The sequence below is a fragment of the Callionymus lyra genome, chromosome 12 (genome assembly GCF_982586985.1).
Source record: "Callionymus lyra chromosome 12, fCalLyr1.hap1.1, whole genome shotgun sequence".
NCBI classification, from domain to species: domain Eukaryota; kingdom Metazoa; phylum Chordata; class Actinopteri; order Syngnathiformes; family Callionymidae; genus Callionymus; species Callionymus lyra.
This window is the reverse complement of record NC_141829.1, coordinates 6,402,527-6,422,823: the sequence shown is the minus strand read 5'-3', so window position 1 is coordinate 6,422,823 and position 20,297 is coordinate 6,402,527. Positions and strand designations below refer to the sequence as shown.

At 37.6% G+C, this 20,297-nt stretch overlaps 1 protein-coding gene across 2 annotated transcripts in view; it reads left to right on the top strand.

Moving 5' to 3' along the window:
* cntnap5a (contactin associated protein family member 5a) overlaps positions 1-20,297 on the top strand; it is a 246,610-nt gene that overhangs the window by 171,118 nt on the left and 55,195 nt on the right. For both annotated transcript variants that reach the window (XM_087804487.1, XM_087804486.1), the window contains exons 14-15: positions 16,251-16,407; positions 18,587-18,714. In XM_087804487.1, coding sequence (XP_087660613.1) covers positions 16,251-16,407; positions 18,587-18,714 — 285 coding nt within the window. The remainder of the gene's footprint in view (positions 1-16,250; positions 16,408-18,586; positions 18,715-20,297) is intronic.

Sequence of the window (20,297 nt, the reverse complement as noted above, 5' to 3'; positions counted from 1 at the left end):
TTAGAGTGAAACGCAGGGTTTTTCAGACAGTAATAATCAATACAACAGAAATAATTTAATAAATGTTGTTTTTGCGTCAAACTTTCCGACGACCGAGTGGTTGTTTTGCTTCGGTGTCCTTTGTGACAGGCTGGCCTCTTGCCCTGAGCAGCTGGGATATTCTCCAGCCCCCGGCGACCCCGATAAATAAATAATGTTTATTAATCAAACACAGAGCCGACGCTCGCTCAACTTTCCCTCCCTTCATCTGAACTCATCTGTGAACCGTTCAATAACACACACGATATTAAACACTGACAGAGAGATACTATGGAAACAGGTGACGATTGAACTTGTCAACTTTTTAAGAAGTTAGTTGTGAAAAACTCATGAAAGCTTAGCTATTTTTTGTTAAAAAAGACAAGGTTGTTCGCCAGAGATTGATGAAAACTCATACGAAACCAATTTTGGATAAACCACTGACAAAAGCGAGTCAAAATGGAATCTTGATGGTGTTATTGAACACAATTATAACAAATATTGTAACTTGTTCTTAATTAGTTGCAACTAATTCAATGGGTTTATTGTATTTGCAGCTAAATTTGTTAATAAATATTTACTATATCAGGATTTATTATTAATAATGGAAGTGCTGGTATTTTTCTTTTGTCTGTATGGTAACTTAAAATAACTCGGATTATCAAGTTTGTTTGATATTTTCAAATGTCACTGATCAAGTGTACATCTGTTCCTCAAATGCCACAACTTATATAAGAAATGTATTTATAAAAATATATGCAGTTTTTAAATTGAAGGACAACCATTTTCCCGACTGACTAACACATGTTCAACTAATCCGTCTCCCAGGGAAAGAAACACCTTTAAATGTAGAACCAGCGTCTTCCCTGATGGTGCAGGTGTGCGGTAATGAAACACAGTGACATTTAGAATGAGATGGCGCTAAAAAACAAGAAAATCCAGCGGCTTCAAGACTCATGGGGGGGAAGTGATCTGCAACCTGTTATTACGCTGTGAAAGAGTGTGGAGTGTGTTATTCACCGAGAGCTTTTAAAAATAAATAAATAAAGACTACATTGGGTGTTGATGAATAGATCACAAGGAACGGCACAAAGAAAAAAGATGAATGGAATACAGATATAGAATATAAGTGTAACAATTACATAATAACATTACATATTTAATTAAAAGAAAAGTTTAATTTGACAGTGCACTTGAATATCACAGCAGGAGTTTCACATCTTACTGTCACCTAATTTGCACTGTTTCTTTTTTTAATTTTGTTTCATATCTTTGATTTCTTTCCATTCAAAGTACCTTTAAAACGTATGTACAATAGCTTTGTTTTATCTCAATTTCAATCTTCTAAGACATATCGTAGAATTGAAAATACACTGTCGTGCCCTTCGATAACGATGAGTATCATATAGGTTTTTATCCATTATTGATCCCAATCAGGAACTTAGATTTGTCCTAAAAAAGGTACTTAAAAAAATAATTTTCTAAAATCTGAACTGATAACCATAACCCTAACTTAGAAACTTGTTTCCATAGTAATACACTTGAGGTTTACGTAACAAAATATTGGTATACAAATCTTCCAACTGTCATAAAAAAGAAACTTCTAGGTTAAACTGTATGGTAAAAAGAAACCCATCAAAGTATGCATTAAAATGAAATACTCAACCCAGTTATATAAATAATTATATGATCTATACTAATACTTGTATTTTTCAATGGGAAAAGTGATAGTTTTCTACAATATCTGATCATTTAAATATAAAAATATAAACTATTTACGTTTCACTTCATTCAACAGCCTTTCAGATATTATGTTTATTGCAGCCATTATACATATTTTCTGTTGAAGGTCAGAGTTATTTAAAAAAGAAGGTTCTATGTATCTGAGTTGAATATGAACAGAAAATGAGATTCATCACTTCTATTCCTCTTTAAGTCCTCAATGAGTCCCGTGAATAATCGCCTTAACTTTGCCCCCTGGATAAAAGAAAAGCCGAATATTGGCTCAAAACACGGTAAAGTGCTTTCACTTGAGTCGAGATACAGCGAGAATTGTCAGGTCACGGTTGTGGTCACGAATCCAGTTTGATCGGGGATTCTTGGTCCATGGTTCTGGTGACTTCATCCAGGGTCTCCCTTGCCTATCGCCCTATGCAGCTGGGACAGAGATAAAGGTGAAACTCTTAGAATGCCGTTTCCCAAGCAAATTTCTACCGTGTTTGCAGGAGATTTTGACTTGAATGTCACGCCCTGGTTCTTTAAATCTGGGTTATAACACGGTTCCTCATATTGGACAGGATTAGATGTCCTGGCACGGAGAAGCATTTTTTTGTTTTTCAGGTGGTGAGTAAACATTGGTTCCCGAGTCTAGTCCCGGAGTCTATTTTCAAGTCGGCAAACACTCGGGCTAATGTTTAATAGTCGCTAACAAAGTAATCTCGTTGTTATCAACGTTTGGCTTGGAGTGTATTAACGTGCTCACGGGTCCGTCTCCTTCTAAAAAACAGACAGCGACCTTGATTGTGTTAAACATATTTGATTTACGGATATTTAGCTCTAACTCTGATGTCATTCACACTTTCGGCGGAATCAGCAACAGACACTAATCCGAACCGAACTGTGGACGTTGCTAGGCAACAGCACATACTCGGCTTCTCCGGGCTTATATATCGGCCACTCTCTCTGCATTTTGGCCGAGAATAAAATTAAAATCTTTCCTCCTCGTTCTGACATAATGCCATCCTCGAGAACGATCGCATGTTGTGGCCACGATTCCAACATCATATGTGTGCTTCTATCTTCTTTCTATTCTGGGTAATCCTAATAATACCCAGTGTTGTGGGATCATACATGTGCACATGAGAGATTTGCGGGACCATCTGTGAGGTTGTCTTCAAGTGTGCGGATAAGAATGCGGCAGCAGCAGCAGCAGCAACAACACACCTCGACTGCTGCTTCCATACCATCCCGAGACGAGCGCAGGCTTCAAAACAATCTGGACGGTCTCTAAACTACTGTGTCTTTTTTCCCGCTGTGTTCCTTAAGTGCTCCTTCTTGCACTCCAGTCACATGGCCGGTGCCAGAACAATCCTGTCACTCTCCAACAGCTCTAAAACTTTGCCATTAGCCACGCTTGTCGCAACTATTTAAGCATGGTAGATCCAACATCGCATTTTTTTTTTTAAGGCACTCTGAGGCCCCAGTATGTGTGTGTCTGTGTGTGTGCCGTGTGGTGTTTATCAGTGTGTTGACACAAACAATATCCCCAAATGTGTTGATTTAAAACTGTTTACTTGGACTCCGTGTCTTTAAATACACATAAGTATCGTAAACAGCCTTTAAGGAAAATCTCTCCTCTCTGACATCGTCTTTAAACCATCTTATGCTTTTTTTTTCTAATCCCGCTTGGAGGCGAAGGAGATATGAGCCTCTTCAACTCTGACTTTTCTAACTCAACAACAGTAACACAACATGACAGGTCTCATTAATATCCTGTAAAGATTTCCTCTTTCTCGAGGGGACACATTATATTCTGTGACTCTTGTTCGGGGCCATAACGCCAAAAAAAAAAAGCAGAAACAAAGAAAAAAAAAGCCTTAATACGATGGGAGGAGGTAAATAATTTATTCAGTAAAGATAAAATAATAGAAAAATAAATCAAGGGTGGCAGTAAGAATGTTATTTTCAGGTAAAAACAATTATTTATAGTTAAAACTCGGATAGAGATCAGAGTTGGTTTAATATCACCACAATTTTACTCGTACAAGGAGAGATTAATACAGAACATTCTCTCTGAAGCAAGAACCATTTCAGTTGCATCTTTATACTCTCTCGTAACCAATAGATTATTCAACAGATAAGAATAAATTAAATGATCAATTTGTCCCTTTCTTCTTCTTAAGAGTAAATTCATTTAATACCTTATAAAATAACTATAATAATTTATTGACCAGATATCGTTTTGCTTATTATCTAATGTGATGTTTCTGCATTTGAGAATAAAAACTATATGGACTCGAGTTTTATATATTATTTATCTAGAGGCTTTTTTCTGCATGCATCGAGGCAGAACATTATAGTTAAATCAACAGTGAAGCTTCATGAAACAGCCAATTAAGTTTCATAATATTTAATTGACAGAGTCCCTTTTTATTTGCCTCTTTTATTTTTGTTTTCAGCACTGAAATTAAACCCATTTATTTGTCTCCAATTTTAAATCGTTTTAACTCAAGTCTTTTCGAAACAATACTCGATGGCACTCATCTCTTCGCAATTTATTTTTTAAGAATATTAGTGCCGGCTACTGAACTGGCTGTTGACTAGGAAAAAAACAGACTCATTGAAACGGTTCAAATCACAAATTAAAACTAATCTTTTACAACTGACCTGCTGTTGCTTTTTCTACGTTTTTAATATGTATTTTTACAATTATTATTATTATTTTTAAATCTCAACAGTTGTTTTATGAAACATCATCGACTAATCCCTACAAAGAGACTGCTGAGATTTAAATTAATTTAATTTAATAAGAGTTTCAGTCCTGAGTTGTAGAAAATGGCTCGGCTTTTAACCATCTGTCCGTCGCCATTGAAATTCGAAGGCGCATCTGTTCTTACGACTATTAATGTCTGTCAAGTTTCTCCATCAGCGGTTGCAATCGTATGCCGTGGAAGAGTGACGGGACAATCTAGAGAACACAACACCTGCTGTTGTAGGTAGAAGTGACTGACAAATCATGATGAGGCAATTCCTTATTTAATCCCCGACATGATCAGCTAACGCTTACGTGTCCTCGCCAGTCGATGAAATAATCATGACGTTCTCTGATTTGGCTTCAGAAAAAAAAACGGTCTTGAAGCGAAGTGTGTTGTTGGAATTGCTGGTGGCAGCGAATATGGAGCCAGACGCAACATTGAATTGTAAATGCATCAATCAGGAGTCAAGTGGTAATGAAGAGCGCAGATTCAAATTGAAATTGAAATCAAATTGAAGGTCAGGCTGCAGACGTGAGAGGATTGAAAGAAACGAAGTGAAGCAAACTGATGGCAACAAAAAAAATACCCACCAACAAGCTGAGCCTCCATGGATTTGGCAAGGTCGTACTCCAGGATTTATTTTCTAATGTTACTGTTATTATTATTATTTTTATAGACAAGACCAGTCTCTGACTATATATTATACAAAGACCAAGACTGCAACTGACTTTTTGCCAAAAATAACACAACAAAATAAATATTGTACAAGACAAGGTACTTGTTATTTTTCACGGGTATTTTTTTTTTTTTAGAAATGGTTAAGAGTTGGATATGTTTGTTTTTTTTATATATTTTTTTAAATGCTTTAGTTTAAAATGAAACAAAAGAGTGATACATATTATGCATTGTTTTTTTTAATAAAACATTTCAGTAATAAATAAATAAATAAACCATAAAATACAGAAGTGAGCTGTGACTCCGACAAGACGCTAATGCTAAAATGCTAATCAATATGTCCGTTTTTAGTCGGGGACTGTGGAAAACTTTGCCGAATGTACGGCATTAGTTAGTTCTGAGTACATTTCTCCAGTTACCTTCTGAACGTAAAGCACTGGTTTTAAAATTCAGTCCACATCAGCAACAGATTACAGCCACATCGTCTGCATACAAAGTTGTTGCACAAAGTCATCGGAACCTCATGAAACAGTTGATGAGGTTTCATGATACGACGTCTTCATTTTGAAAGGCCAGTAAAGGGCAAGATTTAAGAAAGATTTTTAGTGATGGACTGATGAGGTGTCATGAAACAGTTTGGAGGTGAAGCCACTGTGTCATGAAACAGTGTCTTAATGTTAAAAGGCCACTAGATGTCACTCTCTGCTTTAAGAATCTTTGGCTCTGATCTACTAAGTCAATGAAACTTGGCATCATTTTCAAACTTAGACTGACATCTAGTGGACTTTTAAAGGTAAGACACTGTTTCGTGACACAGTGGCTTCACTATGAAACGGTTTCACGAGGCCTCGTCGACGCATCTCTAAAGATTTTATTGAATGACTAGATAATAAATCAAAGAGAGAGATGATACCTCATGAGTTGTTTCATGAAGCGTCATCGACACATCACCGATAGAAGGCTTTATGAGTTAATGATAAACCTAAACCGCTGGTCCCCAACCTTTTCCAACTCACTTTTAAGTCTCAAAAATTGATTGAACATAAAGGACTGAAATCAATAAAGAAGAAACGTATTGTAAAGCAATAAAATAAATAAAGAATATTTTAAAATGTTTAATATCCTCTTAAACATAACGAGTTTTAAAATTTAAAACATTATTATGTGTATTTTTATTTTTATACATTTACACCCACCCAAAAAATTATACCATTTTAGAAACGATTTTGCAGCCCACTTGCAATACCTTCGTAGCCCACCAGGGGGCCGCGCCCGATAGGTTGGGAATCACTGACATTTCCGATCACATAATATTAAATTGAATTGTTTTGAAACGATAATTTGCCTCATCAACACGATATTATTATATTTTTAATGGAGAATTTGACATCAATCATGACACAAAATTAAAATCATGAGGCACCTGAATATTTACATCCTTTACTCACAGTCTTACAAACAAGGGTGTAACTTGGAAAACAAAATTAAATAAAAAAAAGAATATATAAATATGTAAGTAAGTAAGTAAGTAATATTTATTTATATAGCGCTTTTCGAGACCAGGGTCACAAAGCGCTTAAACAATCAAAACAATACTCAAAAAAGTATATATTTTAAAGATCAAGATAATACTGAGAACAACACAGGAGTTCCAGAAAATCAAGGAAAAGCCTGAACAAATAGAAACGTCTTAAGATGTTTCTTAAAGGAGTCAGTAGATCCATCAAGAGCAAAGAGAGAGAAGATGGTTCCAAAGCTTAGGAGCAACAGCCTGAAAAGATTTCTCTCCTCTGGTCCTGAGCCGTGTGCGTGGAACCATCAGTAGATTCTGATCCACAGACCTCAGAGCCCGAGCTGGGGTGTAAGGCTGGATCAGATCACTGATGGAAGGTCTGACCATGAATAGATCTGAAAGTAAGAACCAGCATTTTAAAGTTGATCCTGAAAGAAACTGGAAGCCAGTGAAGAGTTTTAAGGACCGGAGAAATGTGAGTTCTTCTACTAGAGCGGGTCAGAATTCTCGCTGCAGAGTTCTGAATCAACTCATGTATTTCCACTGTTGTATTTAAATCCTCTTAAATAAAAGTCTTCGAGATGTAGACGCCGACAAACCCAGCAGTCCTTGATAGAGATCATTATAATCCTGAAAATAACAGATTTTCTTTCTCCTCAAATATTTTTACCGATGCCAAACTATTGATATTTTATTTACATCTCTTGTCAAACGCTACCTTAAAAAAAAAAAACATTAAATAGTCGTAGAATTCATAATGTTTTAGGTTTGGTTTGTTGTTGACTTTAAACCGTCACAGCGAGAAACTTTTGATGGAACAAAAATAAGTGATTCTGCATAAAGAATTGGTTATTTGCGCAGCTTTTTGACGCCTGCGAACACGGAAGACCCTGTTGGAGATCATTATAATCTTAAAATATCAGTTCTGGAGAACAATCCAAGCTTTTCATCCTATTCTTCAACTCGCACGTTCCACGGCTACGAGTGCGAGGGATGGAAAAAAAACAAGGCGCCGTGTTAAAATTAGCACATAAATTAAAGCCAATGCTCATTATTTTGAAGCGCCTGCTGTGCAACAAAAAGGTTTTCTTTGGGAGGGAATTGAGCAAAGAGTGACCTCAGCGACAACTCGCGTAGGAACACGAGGCTCCTGCCGGTGTTTCTTTTGTGGGGGTTTTTCTTCCGCCTGGTTTCACTTTTTGAAGAAAAGGAAAAAAAGCTTTCAAAGGGCTCTCCTTTGAGCTTCCCGTGGATCGGGGAATTGTTAAGAAAATGAAAAACAAACAGAAAAACATCCGAGAACATTTTATTTCACAAATTCCTGATGTGTTCCTTTAATAGATCCTCGGAGGGAAGAAGGTATTTTTAGGAGTTTTTGACAAGCTATTGAGATATCTTCCTACAGTTGCAAAAATATTTCATGAATTGACTCACATTTGTTGACATTTTTATGTACGTTCTTTATGACAGTTTTTTTTTTACAAATTCTTTTTAAATATTTTTTAAATCGTTACGACGACAGACTTCAATAACAAAAGTCATTCATTCATTTTCTACCTCTTGTCCCTTATCCCAGTATCATAGGGGGAAAGGCAGGGGACACCCTGGACAGGACGCCAGTCTGTAGCAGGGCACACAGAGACAGACAACCATTCACACACACACTTATACTTACGGACAATTTCCCCCAAAGTTCTCAATCAACTGCTGTATGTTTTTGGACTGTGGGAGGAAACCGGAGTGCCCGGAGTAAACCCACATAACACTGGGGAAAACATACAAACTCCTATAACAAAAGTCCAATATCTAAAATGGTACAATATCTCATCAAAAACTTCGACCCGACCAGGGAATAAAAAAGACCACAAGACACGGAGAAAAACACTCACAAAGAACAACAAACTAACTAAAAAAATGGCTAAATAATACAAAAAGTTCAAACTGAAATTCTGATTCTGACCAAGAATTCTTGGGTCACGAGTCTGGACTTCCAGGTCTTGATTAATGAAGGGGTCCGGTCACTAGTTAAGCTCGAGGGAATGGAAAAAAAATAAACAGGAAGTGACAAAATAAAATAAAACTCAAATGAAAAAATGAAAAGTCATATTTTTTAGGCAATATTTATCAAATCTAAATATAATGACTGCTTGTTTTAAACTGCAAATAGTTGAAAGCATTGTTTATCTACAGTTATAATCACCATCACTGATGGGTCGATGATACATTATCGTGATTTTCAGTTATTTCTGGCTGTGGTTCTAAAAGCATAAAATTATTGTGTAGAGAAAATTATATCCATTTATAGTTTGATCGAACTATAATTTCTTTTAACGTCTCAATGCAACCTGTAGAAAAAATGACCTTCTGGACTGAATCAGAAATTCTTCTTTAATAAAAGTAACTGAAGGAAAATCATGATAGTTAATAAAAATGCTTTAAAAAAATAAAAATATTGTGGCCTTTTCCTTAATTAATGATTCGTTGGTTGTAACTTTGCTATTTTAGACACTTTTCTAGCTTAAATGTGCAGTTTAATTGTTAGCGTTTAAGATATTTTACTATATTTTTACCCTTTTTTTCTAAGCTGTGACAACATTTTCTAGACAGAATTTTCTCTCTTTAAAGTTTAATATTACAATATTTAATTCATGGTTTAACTACATGCGATAAGAAGTGCACCTCTAGTATCGCCATGGCAACTGTATCTTGTTTCAGTTTTTGTCATCAACCTCAACCGATCTTGACGCTAAAACATTTTCCAAACAAACGAACGGACGAAGGTTTTAAGATGATAAAACATCTCACGTCCTTCTCACCGATTCCCAAAAAAAGTGTCCCTTTAATCACAAAAACCGGGTGGAAAACACCGTCAACGATTCATCGTCTTTTTTTTAATAAAACTTTAAATCTTATCAAGTCAATGCAGAGAGAAACAAACTCTCCCGCGGCCCGCGAGAGCGAGAGGTTATGATGACCTCGCCGACGGGGGAAAGTATTGATCGTCGGCAGTTTTCAATTTAAAACTGGACGGCGATTTTTAAGCCCCGGAACAGTATTGGGACGGCGTCAAGGACAGAGATAACCGGGGAAGACAAGAGAGTATTATTTTCAACCGCTGAATTGCAAATGGCAGACGGTGGCTCCTCTCACGGGGGGAGAAGGTTGTAGGTTCGAACCTGTTTCTGTGTTTCCGGCTATGATTGCGTCAGTTTACTCCAGGTACCTCGAAGCCTTCTTGGTGTCCAAATTGAAACCAAATTTCCTGAAGGAGATCTCTAAAGGGATTCATTTCCATCCATCCATCCATCCATCCATCCATCCATCCATCCATCCATCCATCCATCCATCCATCCATCCATCCATCCATCCATCCATCCATCCATCCATCCATCCATCCATCCATCCATCCATCCATCCATCCATCCATCCATCCATCCATCCATCCGTTATTGCATCCATCCATTATTCCATCCGTCCATCCGTCCATCCATCCATCCATCCATCCATCCATCCATCCATCCATCCATCCATCCATCCATCCATCCATCCATCCATCCATCCATCCATCCATCCATCCATCCATCCATCCATCCATCCATCCATCCATCCATTATTACATCCATCCATTAGTCCATCCATCCATTAGTCCATCCATCCATTAGTCCATCCATCCATTATTCCATCCATCCCTCCATCCGTCCATCCGTCTATCCGTCCATCCGTCTATCCATTATTCCATCCATTTTTCCATCCATCCATTCATCTATCCGTCTTTCATCCATCCATCCATCTATCCATCCCTCTATCTATCCGTCTATCATCCATCCATCCTTCCATCCATCCATCTATCTATCCGTCTATCATCCATCCATCCATCATCCGTCCGTCCGTCCATCCATCCATCCATCCATCCATCCATCCATCCATCCATCCATCCATCCATCCATCCATGCATCCATGCATCCATGCATCCGTCTATCCGTCTATCATCCATTCATTATTCCATCCATCCATCCATCTATCAGTCTATCATTCATCCATCCGTCCATCCATCCATCCATCATCTATCTATCTGTCTATCATCCATCCATCCATCCATCCATCCATCCAGTTTGTGTGAAAGTTGTTTGAATTTTGTGCACTGTGACAAGCTGGTGGACTTTCCAGGGTGTCCCCTGCCTCTCGCCCTAAACTGCTGGGAATATGCCAAAACCTGATCAGGGAATGAATGATAGGAAAAGGCTTCATGAATGTCAATCACACCCGTTCACTTCCTTTGCAAATGTTGCCCTTGATTTATTTATTTGTATTCTGTCGCTCTTTTAATCTGGCCGGGTGAGCTGTAGCTTGGCGAGTTATCACTTCAGGAGAGGGTGATTGGGACAAAATAGAGTGGATTGATGGCGGCAGTGGTGTCTGAGCCCCCCCTCGCTCTAATAAGACATTTGTGTCCACACATAAAAACTCCCCCTAATGCTGCTTTAATGTATGCCGGTGGGCGAGAGGGAGCATCGTGGCCCGTGACACTTGATTATGTGTGCCGACATGAAGCGTAATGGACTTTACCCGGCGTGATGGCTTCATCTCCAATGTTGGCTTGTGTGAGAGAGACACATGATTGAAGCTCCACCACTTAACCCCATAGTGGAGTTAATGAGTCGCGCCATTACGGCTTGACTCCCTTCAGACTTTAGACTTTTATTTTTAGGAGAAAAAAAATCCTATTGTCTTTGTTATTACGCTTCTGTGTGTTATCTATTTTAAATGAGGCTCGTGGAAGGTTTTATCCTCCAGCGAGGTTCTCATATCACAGGTTTTGTGGATCAGCGAGCAAAAACTCTGTTAATATTGTTTTTTTGTTGTTTTTTTTTTTGCACTGTTCATAACATTCCTCATTTCCAGGTCCTGCGCCGAGAAATATAAGAGTTGTTTTGTTATGACTTTTATGACTGAAATTCATGACCAGCTCAGGGAATCTAGCTGAGGTTGCTGTAGTGTAAACTTTTAAAAAACGCCGTCAGCCCGGGTCGTGAAACCTAAAAACACTTTCGACAATGAACATTGCTAAAGTTCCATAAATTCTGTTCAACGTGTCACTGAAATGATTGTTCTGCTGTGAACAGAAACAGTAATACTTTGTCTGGAAACCCTTAGAAAATATATACACAATAAAACTTTGATTAACCACATTTGGAGTACAAAATGGTAAGAAAAATATGATGAAATTCTATGGGTAGACGACACAGTCAGAGAGGAATATAACATTTTAAAAAGAATACAAAATGAACTTGGCTAGATACAAAAAGAGCAATAAATCTTTTTTAGGGATGGATGGACGAACAGATAGACTGAAGGACAGATAGATGGACGGACAGATGGATGTATGGAGGAAAGACAGACAGATAGAGGGGGGGACAGATATGCAGACAGACATGCAGACAGACGGACAGATTTGCAGACGGACAGATAGAGTGACTGACTGACGGACGGAGAGATGGAGGAAAGAAAGACAGATTGACGGACGGACAGATAGACGGACGGACAGATTGACAGATGGACAGATAGACAGAAGAACGGACGGATGGCAGATAGACGGACGGCACATAGACGGATGGACAGATTGACAGACGGACGGACAGATAGACGGACGGACCGATAGACGGACAGACAGATAGATGGATGGACAGATAGAAGGACGGACGGATGGATAGACTGACTGACAGATAGACTGATAGACGGACTGACAGATAGATCAAGGATGGACTGACAGATGGAGGAAAGAAGGACAGGTTGACGGACGGACAGATAGACGGATGGACAGATTGACAGATGGACAGATGGACAGATGGACAGGAGAACGGACGGACGGCAGATAGACGGACGGCACATAGACGGATGGACAGATTGACAGACGGACGGACAGATAGACGGACGGACAGATAGACGAACAGACAGATTGACAGATTGACAGATGGACAGATAGAGAGAAGAACGGACGGACAGCAGATAGACGGACGGCACATAGACTGATGGACAGATTGACAGACGGACGGACCGATAGCGAACGGACAGATAGACGGACGGACGGATAGATGGAGGACTGATGGACAGATAGACTGGCGGACAGATAGACTGGCGGACAGATAGATGGATGGACAGATAGAAGATCGGACGGACGGATAGACTGATAGACGGACTGACAGATAGATCAAGGATGGACTGACAGATGGAGGAAAGACGGACAGATGGAAGACAGATGAGGAAAGAGGAGGACAGACAGACAGACGGATAGATGGACGGACGGAAAGATAGATGGACGGAAAGATAGACGGAAGGTCTGAGAGATACCCTCATTTACCCTTATTTAAAACATTATATTCATGATTCTGCTTTTCCGGAACTGAATATTATCAAATTCAGAAGTTTTATTTCATTCTGTTATTTCTCTTCGGTTTTGAAAACATGAAAAAAACACCAGCACAGACCACAAAAGGATTGATTTTGCTTTCAGAAAAGTCAACAGTTTTCAATTAGCTTTTGACAGGTTGAGACCAAACAGTGAACAACTGCTGACAGTTTGTCACCTCATTAGCGCCAACAGCGACTCAACAGATATTGGCAGCAGTTGGTTTTTACCGTTTTCATGGTATGATGCTTTAATAACTGCAATTACTAGACATGATTAAACAAACAACAACTGTTTTCATGCAAGCTTTACTTTCACCAGCAGAGCTGATTATCTCTGCTTTATTTTGTCTTCATTAAAAAAAATCTAAGGTCTATATAAAGTGCTGCAAGTTTAAACATCAAAAACAACGATTATACTAATAAAAGTATGATTAATGCCGTCACATCCCCAAAAATTAGCCTAAAACGCAACTGGAGTCGACTGTATCCTCTCGTCCTCAGTCATTTCCAAGATCTTGCAGGATTTCATTGTTCCTTTAGCTGCTTCTATATAAATATTTTTAAAAAAGACTATACTAAGTACCAAGTATCATGGAAAAGAAGACAACACTTTTAAAGAAAGAAAATTATAAACATAAACAATAGAGTTAAAGAAAAAAAAGTCTGATTAATGCATCACATCCCCAAAAATTAGCCTAAAAAGCAGCTGTATCTTCTCGTCCTCAGTCATTTCCAAGATCTCGCAGGATTTCATTGTTCCTTTAGATGCATCTATATAAACATTGAAAACAACGATTAAACTAAGTACCAAGTATCATGGATAAGAAGACGACACTAAAAACAGATTATTACAAATAGAAAATTTGCACAAATATACAATAGAGTTAAAGAATAAAACTCTGATTCATGCAATTAAAATTGCACATTTAATCGTCATTATTGGCATATATTTATTTATTTTTTTCTTCCCTGTTCTATATCTAAATATTCTTAAAAAGCTCAGACTTATTTCTATGGTTTTCTGCTGCATTGTTTTGAAGTAACTCAGGTAAACATCCACATTGTTTTTATCCGGTCATCTCCGGGGATAAAAAAGAAAAACATTTACGGTACGAGTCTGTAGCGATGGATGTCCGGCAGCACATCAAAGCCTACTAATGGCATCTTGCTGTGAATTGGTGATTCAGTTTTCTTCCCCTGAGGAAAGTGTGATGAATGCTGTGGCGGTAAAATAGCATCAGCATAAATCATTGAGTATCAGCTTTGCAAAATGTGCAGCGGGTGGCAAAAGTGTCATCAAACAAATAGAGACAATAACCCTCACTGATGGTGCTTTAAAGCTTAAATAACACGGCTTTATGGGATGTATTTGTCGTGTTAGAAGTCATTAAACTGCAGGGGAACGAGGTGTTGCAGGTGCCTGCAAGTTTTTCTTTAACCTGTCAGATTTGATGCATCTTTTTGCACTTTTCTCTCCTCATCTATTACATAATGTCTTTGAAACGTGGCAGAGAGTGTGATTAAATATTCTATTTATAATAATATGTAGTAGTACTGTAGCGATACACTAATCTAACGATACAATACATTCAGCTCGCAATTTTTTAAACAATCTATTTGGATTTACTTTCACGATTTCAGGGGAAACTGAAATTAAGTGACATATTGTTATTGTTCCAGTCTATTTTTTTTATATAATATAATTGAAAACCATCACATCCCCCTAAAAATTAGCCTAAAAAGCAGTTGGAATCGACTGTATCCTCTAGTCCTCTGTAATTTCCAGTATCTCGCAGGATTTCATTGTCCCTTTAGCTGTGGAGAAAATAATGACTGCTGCCATCTAGCGGTAGGAAATTGAATTAGAACACAAAAATGAACAAACGCAGTAATATTTGTCTTTTCATTTTTTAAATAAAAATCTGATTCATTTATTTTATTCACACTATAAAATTAAATTTATTCAAAACCCCCACAAAAAAATACAGATGGCATGGATAGATTGAAAGATGGATGGATAGATGGATGGATTAAAAGATGGATGGATGGATAGATGATAGATGGATGGATAGATAGATGGATGGATTGATAGATGGATGAGTAGATTGAAAGATTGATGGATAGATGGATGGATTGAAAGATGGATGGATGGATGGATGGATGGATGGATGGATGGATGGATTGTGAAATGGATGGATAGATGGATGAGTAGATTGAAAGACTGATGGATAGATGGATGGATTGAAAGATGGATGGATGGATGGATGGATGGATGGATGGATGGATGGATGGATTGAAAGATGGATGGATAGATGGATGAATAGATGGATGTATAGATAGATGGATGAATTAAAAGATGGATGGATGGATGGATGGATAGATGATGGATGGATGGATAGATAGATAGATGGATGGATTGATAGATGGATGAGTAGATTGAAAGATTGATGGATAGATGGATGGATTGAAAGATGGATGGATGGATGGATTGTGAAATGGATGGATAGATGGATGAGTAGCTTGAAAGATTGATGGATAGATGGATGGATTGAAAGATGGATGGATGGATGGATGGATGGATGGATGGATGGATGGATGAATGGATGGATTGAAAGATGGATGAATAGATGGATGTATATATAGATGGATGAATTAAAAGATGGATGGATGGATGGATGGATAAAAAAATGATATATATATATAATTTTATTTATTATTTTGTATCAGTGTAACGATTATTTTTTCATGTTTTTGTTTTTACAGAATTTAAATAATGAAAATTGATTAAAAGTTGGTCAGATGATATACTGGGGCCTCCTTTAATGGACAAAATACGATTTTGGAGCTTTTGGTTTTTATTTCTAATTTGTCTGAATCCTGCGAGAATTTCAAAAAGTCTCCTCATTTTTGATTTTGACTCCTAAAGAAAGTTTTAATACTTTTTTTTTCACGATTGGTTTCCTTGGAAACCGGATTCCTGCTCTTCATCCATCCAGCTTTCTTTTTTTTTTAAATAATAGATGTGCTGAAAAACTTCTTTTTTTTTAACGCCGTCTAAGTCGTTTCCTATGTTTTCTAAAAAAGATGGAACTCTCGTCCGCCACACCTCTTTTTTCCCGACTGATTGAAAAATGAAAAATGCTCCATCTGTCTCTCCGCAGATGGCAGCCCGTTGTCCTGGTGGCTGGACCGAGGAGGAGAGAGACGGAGCTACTGGGGTGGATTCCTGCCTGGAGTGCAACAGTGCTCCTGCAGTCTGGACGAGAACTGCATCGATATGAACTACTTCTGCAACTGCGACGCCGACAGAGACACATGGTAGGCACTCTGACAGAGGGAAAAAAAAAACATCTCTCTCGGAGGACATCTGGTGTTCTGGTGAAAGAAAAAACCTTTAAAAAAAAAGTAAAGTGTCCTAGAAAATATGATTCAATATTGCGGAGAGTGGATTGTGACCTGAGAGCACCATATGTTAAAACAGAAGCAAAAGAATCGCCCTACTTTACTGTAAGATAAGCACCAGATGTTATCTCAAGATGTGAAGTCCCAGAGCGCTCGCAACAGGAAGGAGAAGCTACGAGAGGTTTGCGCGAGACAACCTGTGAAAAGGAAGGGAAAACATCGGCGAAGGACCGAAAAACATAACCAGGAAGGACCGAAAACTTTATGTTGATCAGGTGATGTCCACAGAGGTTAAGAAATGATGGTGACAGAACCTTGAACTTGTGTACAGTCTTGAAAACATGACTGACTATAATGAAAATACACAGTTTTGTTAAAGTCAGTGTTTTCTCAAAAATTAAGAATTATACATACATTTCTATTTTGAAATCAATTATTTATCTCAAAATAAACTTTTCTAATGAACACAATATGTACAATAAAGGAGTTTTGCACCTAAAATCATCAGATTATGTAAAGGTTTTCGGTAAAATATATACATTTTGTAGGAAAAACATCGGGTATTTTAATAATCGTGGTATATATAGTTTTTTGATGAAGTAAGTAACAGTTATTTGTAAAGTGCCTTTCTAGACCAGGGTCACAAGGACTTTAACAATCAAAAACAATACACAGTTAAAATATATACTTTAAAAGATCAAAAAACATAAGACAAACACAGGATACATGTCACAAACACAAATAAAAATCTCTTCAGATGTTTCTTGAAGGAGTCAGTAGATCATCAAACACAGATGTTTCTTGAAGGAGTCAGTAGATCATCAAACACAGATGTTTCTTGAAGGAGTCAGTAGATCATCAAACACAGATGTTTCTTGAAGGAGTCAGTAGATCATCAAACACAGAGATGTTTCCAAAGCTTAGGAGCAACAGTCTGGAAGGATTTCTCTCCTCTGGTCCGGAAGTTCAGGAACCATCAGTAGATTCTGATCCACAGACCTCAGAGCCCGAGCTGGGGTGTAAGTCTGGATCAGATCACTGATGGAAGGTCTGACCATGAATAGATCTGAAAGTAAGAACCAGAATTTTAAATTGATCCTGAAGGGAACTGGCAGCCAGTGAAGAGTTTGAAGGAGAAATGTGAGTTCTTCTACTAGAGCGGCTTAGAATTCTGACTGCAGAGTTTTGTATGAACTGCAGGCGAGACAGATAGTCTTACAATAGTCTAAACGAGACACAAATGCATGGATTATAAGATCCAGATCCTGTTTTGACACCATTGTAGAGGTTTGTAGATAAATGACAATCATATCATATGAAATAAAACCTCATCAGGTTTTTCATGAAGTGCAGAGATGACACTATTAGACTAGAAGACAGCAGGACAAGGCAGGGAGATATTTAAGAGCAAAATATTGTTTCACACTAACTGTAAATAAAAACTAAAACTTAATAGTTTATTCAAAAGCTTGATCTGAAGAGTTCTGTATCTGTTCAAGATAGTTTTGATACGACATCACCATACAATGCAAAGTAAAAAAGTACCTTATCAAGCTTAAGGTGTTATATTATTGTACTACAGAATTAAAAGTAAAACGTAAAAAGACGTTCAGCAACATAATCTGAAGTAATCAGTGCAGGACGTGGAGGTTTTGCAGTCATTTGACGTGAAACAAAAATAGTTTTTAACCGAGACACAACAAGAAGTTGTGTCATCGCAGCAGAAATATGGAGCTGAAAAGATACGGCGACAATGTTTGTGAGAACTCTTGAAATTATCTTGACAACTCCATTCAGGACTGACACACATTCACACGCAACAGGAAGGCATCAATTTGAAATCTACAAATTCAGTTCAACTCCGCAGGAGAGTGGAAAAGAAAGGAAAGTGGAAAAAGCAGCAATTTGAAAAGACACAATATCAAGAATCAACAGAGTTGAAAGCGACCGCGGGCAGAATAGAAATGTGTTTCGACAGCAGCCGACGAGAACGAGATGATTGACAGCGAGACGAGAGAAGATGCTACTGGAGCGGTACAGATAGGAATCTGAGGACGACGTGGAATCAAGTATTTTAAACGTGTTCATTTCTCAGGGCTAATGACACCGGGGTCCTCTCCTACAAGGACCACCTGCCCGTCAGCGAGCTGGTGATCGGGGACGTCACCAGGCCCGGTTCTCAGGCCGTCTACCACATCGGACCTCTGCGTTGCTTTGGAGACAGTAGGTGACCATCTCACGTTTGAAACCCGTGAGACATGTTCGAGTCACAGATAGTGTTGAACGAACAAATGTAGTCACGAGATTTAAAGTACGTCTGTGCGTCAAGGTCGGAGGTATTTCAAACCAACAGATGAGCTTTATTTTGAAAGGCCAGGCTGGGAACTAAAGAGACGACTCAGCAGTGATGGGCTCATGACGCTTCATGAAGCTTCGTGATGAAGCTCAGTAGGTGGCGCCCTCGGGTTAAAAATGATAGGTTTCTATAGATTAGTCGTTCAAAGCGATATAAACAAGCGAAAATGTCCTTTTTTTTGGAATCTCAAATGAAGGACACTGCTTCATGAAGCTTCATCGAAACATCACTACTAAGAACATTGATTTGGAGGGAACTAGAATGAGAAAGTGTGATAACTGTTTTGTTAGAAACATACATTTTAGAGCTTGAGTCTCGCTCAAAACTAAACCTAAAGAAAATTTAGTTTCGGTTTCAAACTCTTTAAGACCCACAACACCAGTTGATGATAGATTACACTTTACAATTAAAAGTTATCTTGAAAAAATAATAGTAAAACGAACAACAACAATGAAAATAATAATAAGTTAAGACAATAAATGTAATATTTAAGAACATAGTAAGAAATTCAATCAAATTTAATTTTTAGAATTCTTTTTTTTCTCCACGAGTATTTATAAAAATCCAGTCTTCATACCAGATTAAATTCAATTTTATTTAAAGTGTCTCAAAACAAAGTTATCTCAAAATATTTTAGAAATGTATTCACTTTACTATATTGGAGAAAATATATGTCCACAGCCCACAACATTTAAACTTTTGAATGTGATAAACAAGGTCACCTTTTTAATTCATCAAAATGTGTCTCTCATTGATTAATGTTTGGACCCTGCATTACATGTTTAATCTCAGTAATCTTCGTCATGTAAAAATAAATCATGGCAAATTAATTTATCTCTGACAAACGGACAAAACTCTATGTTTGTATCTTTTTGTGTTGTTTCCTTTGATCTAAGCTCTTTATATTAGCACTTTGTTCTTGTTCTTGCTTTTTATGAAACTTCTGTACTTTCTGTCGTCTGCTGTGAACTAAAGGGGATTTCCAGAGGAATGAATAAAGTATCTAATCTAATCTAATCCTAAACAGTCACTCATGGAACATTTTTTAAAAACAATTAAACATTAAAAATGTCAAATTAACCAGAAGATTGTTTTCGTAAAGGGTATATTTGATATTATATATTATTAGTGTATCAGAGTAAGTTTTATTATAAGCAGAATTACAATATTCATGTCAGAGAACTTTATTTCTTTAATAAATTTTAACAACATGGTCAACAGTTCTGTGATTTGGACTCTGATCATTCTTGACCTAAGTTTCAGGAAATCTAAAGAAGCTTCTGTATTCGTACATTAACTCGCATCTATCGTTTGGATCTGATTCAAACTAAAGTCAAGTTGTGGATTTCATTATTAAATGTATGACTCCACATCTTCCACTACATCTGTTTATCTTTTCCACAGCAGATGCACTTACGATATCTCAGCGGAGGATCTTCATAGTTTAACC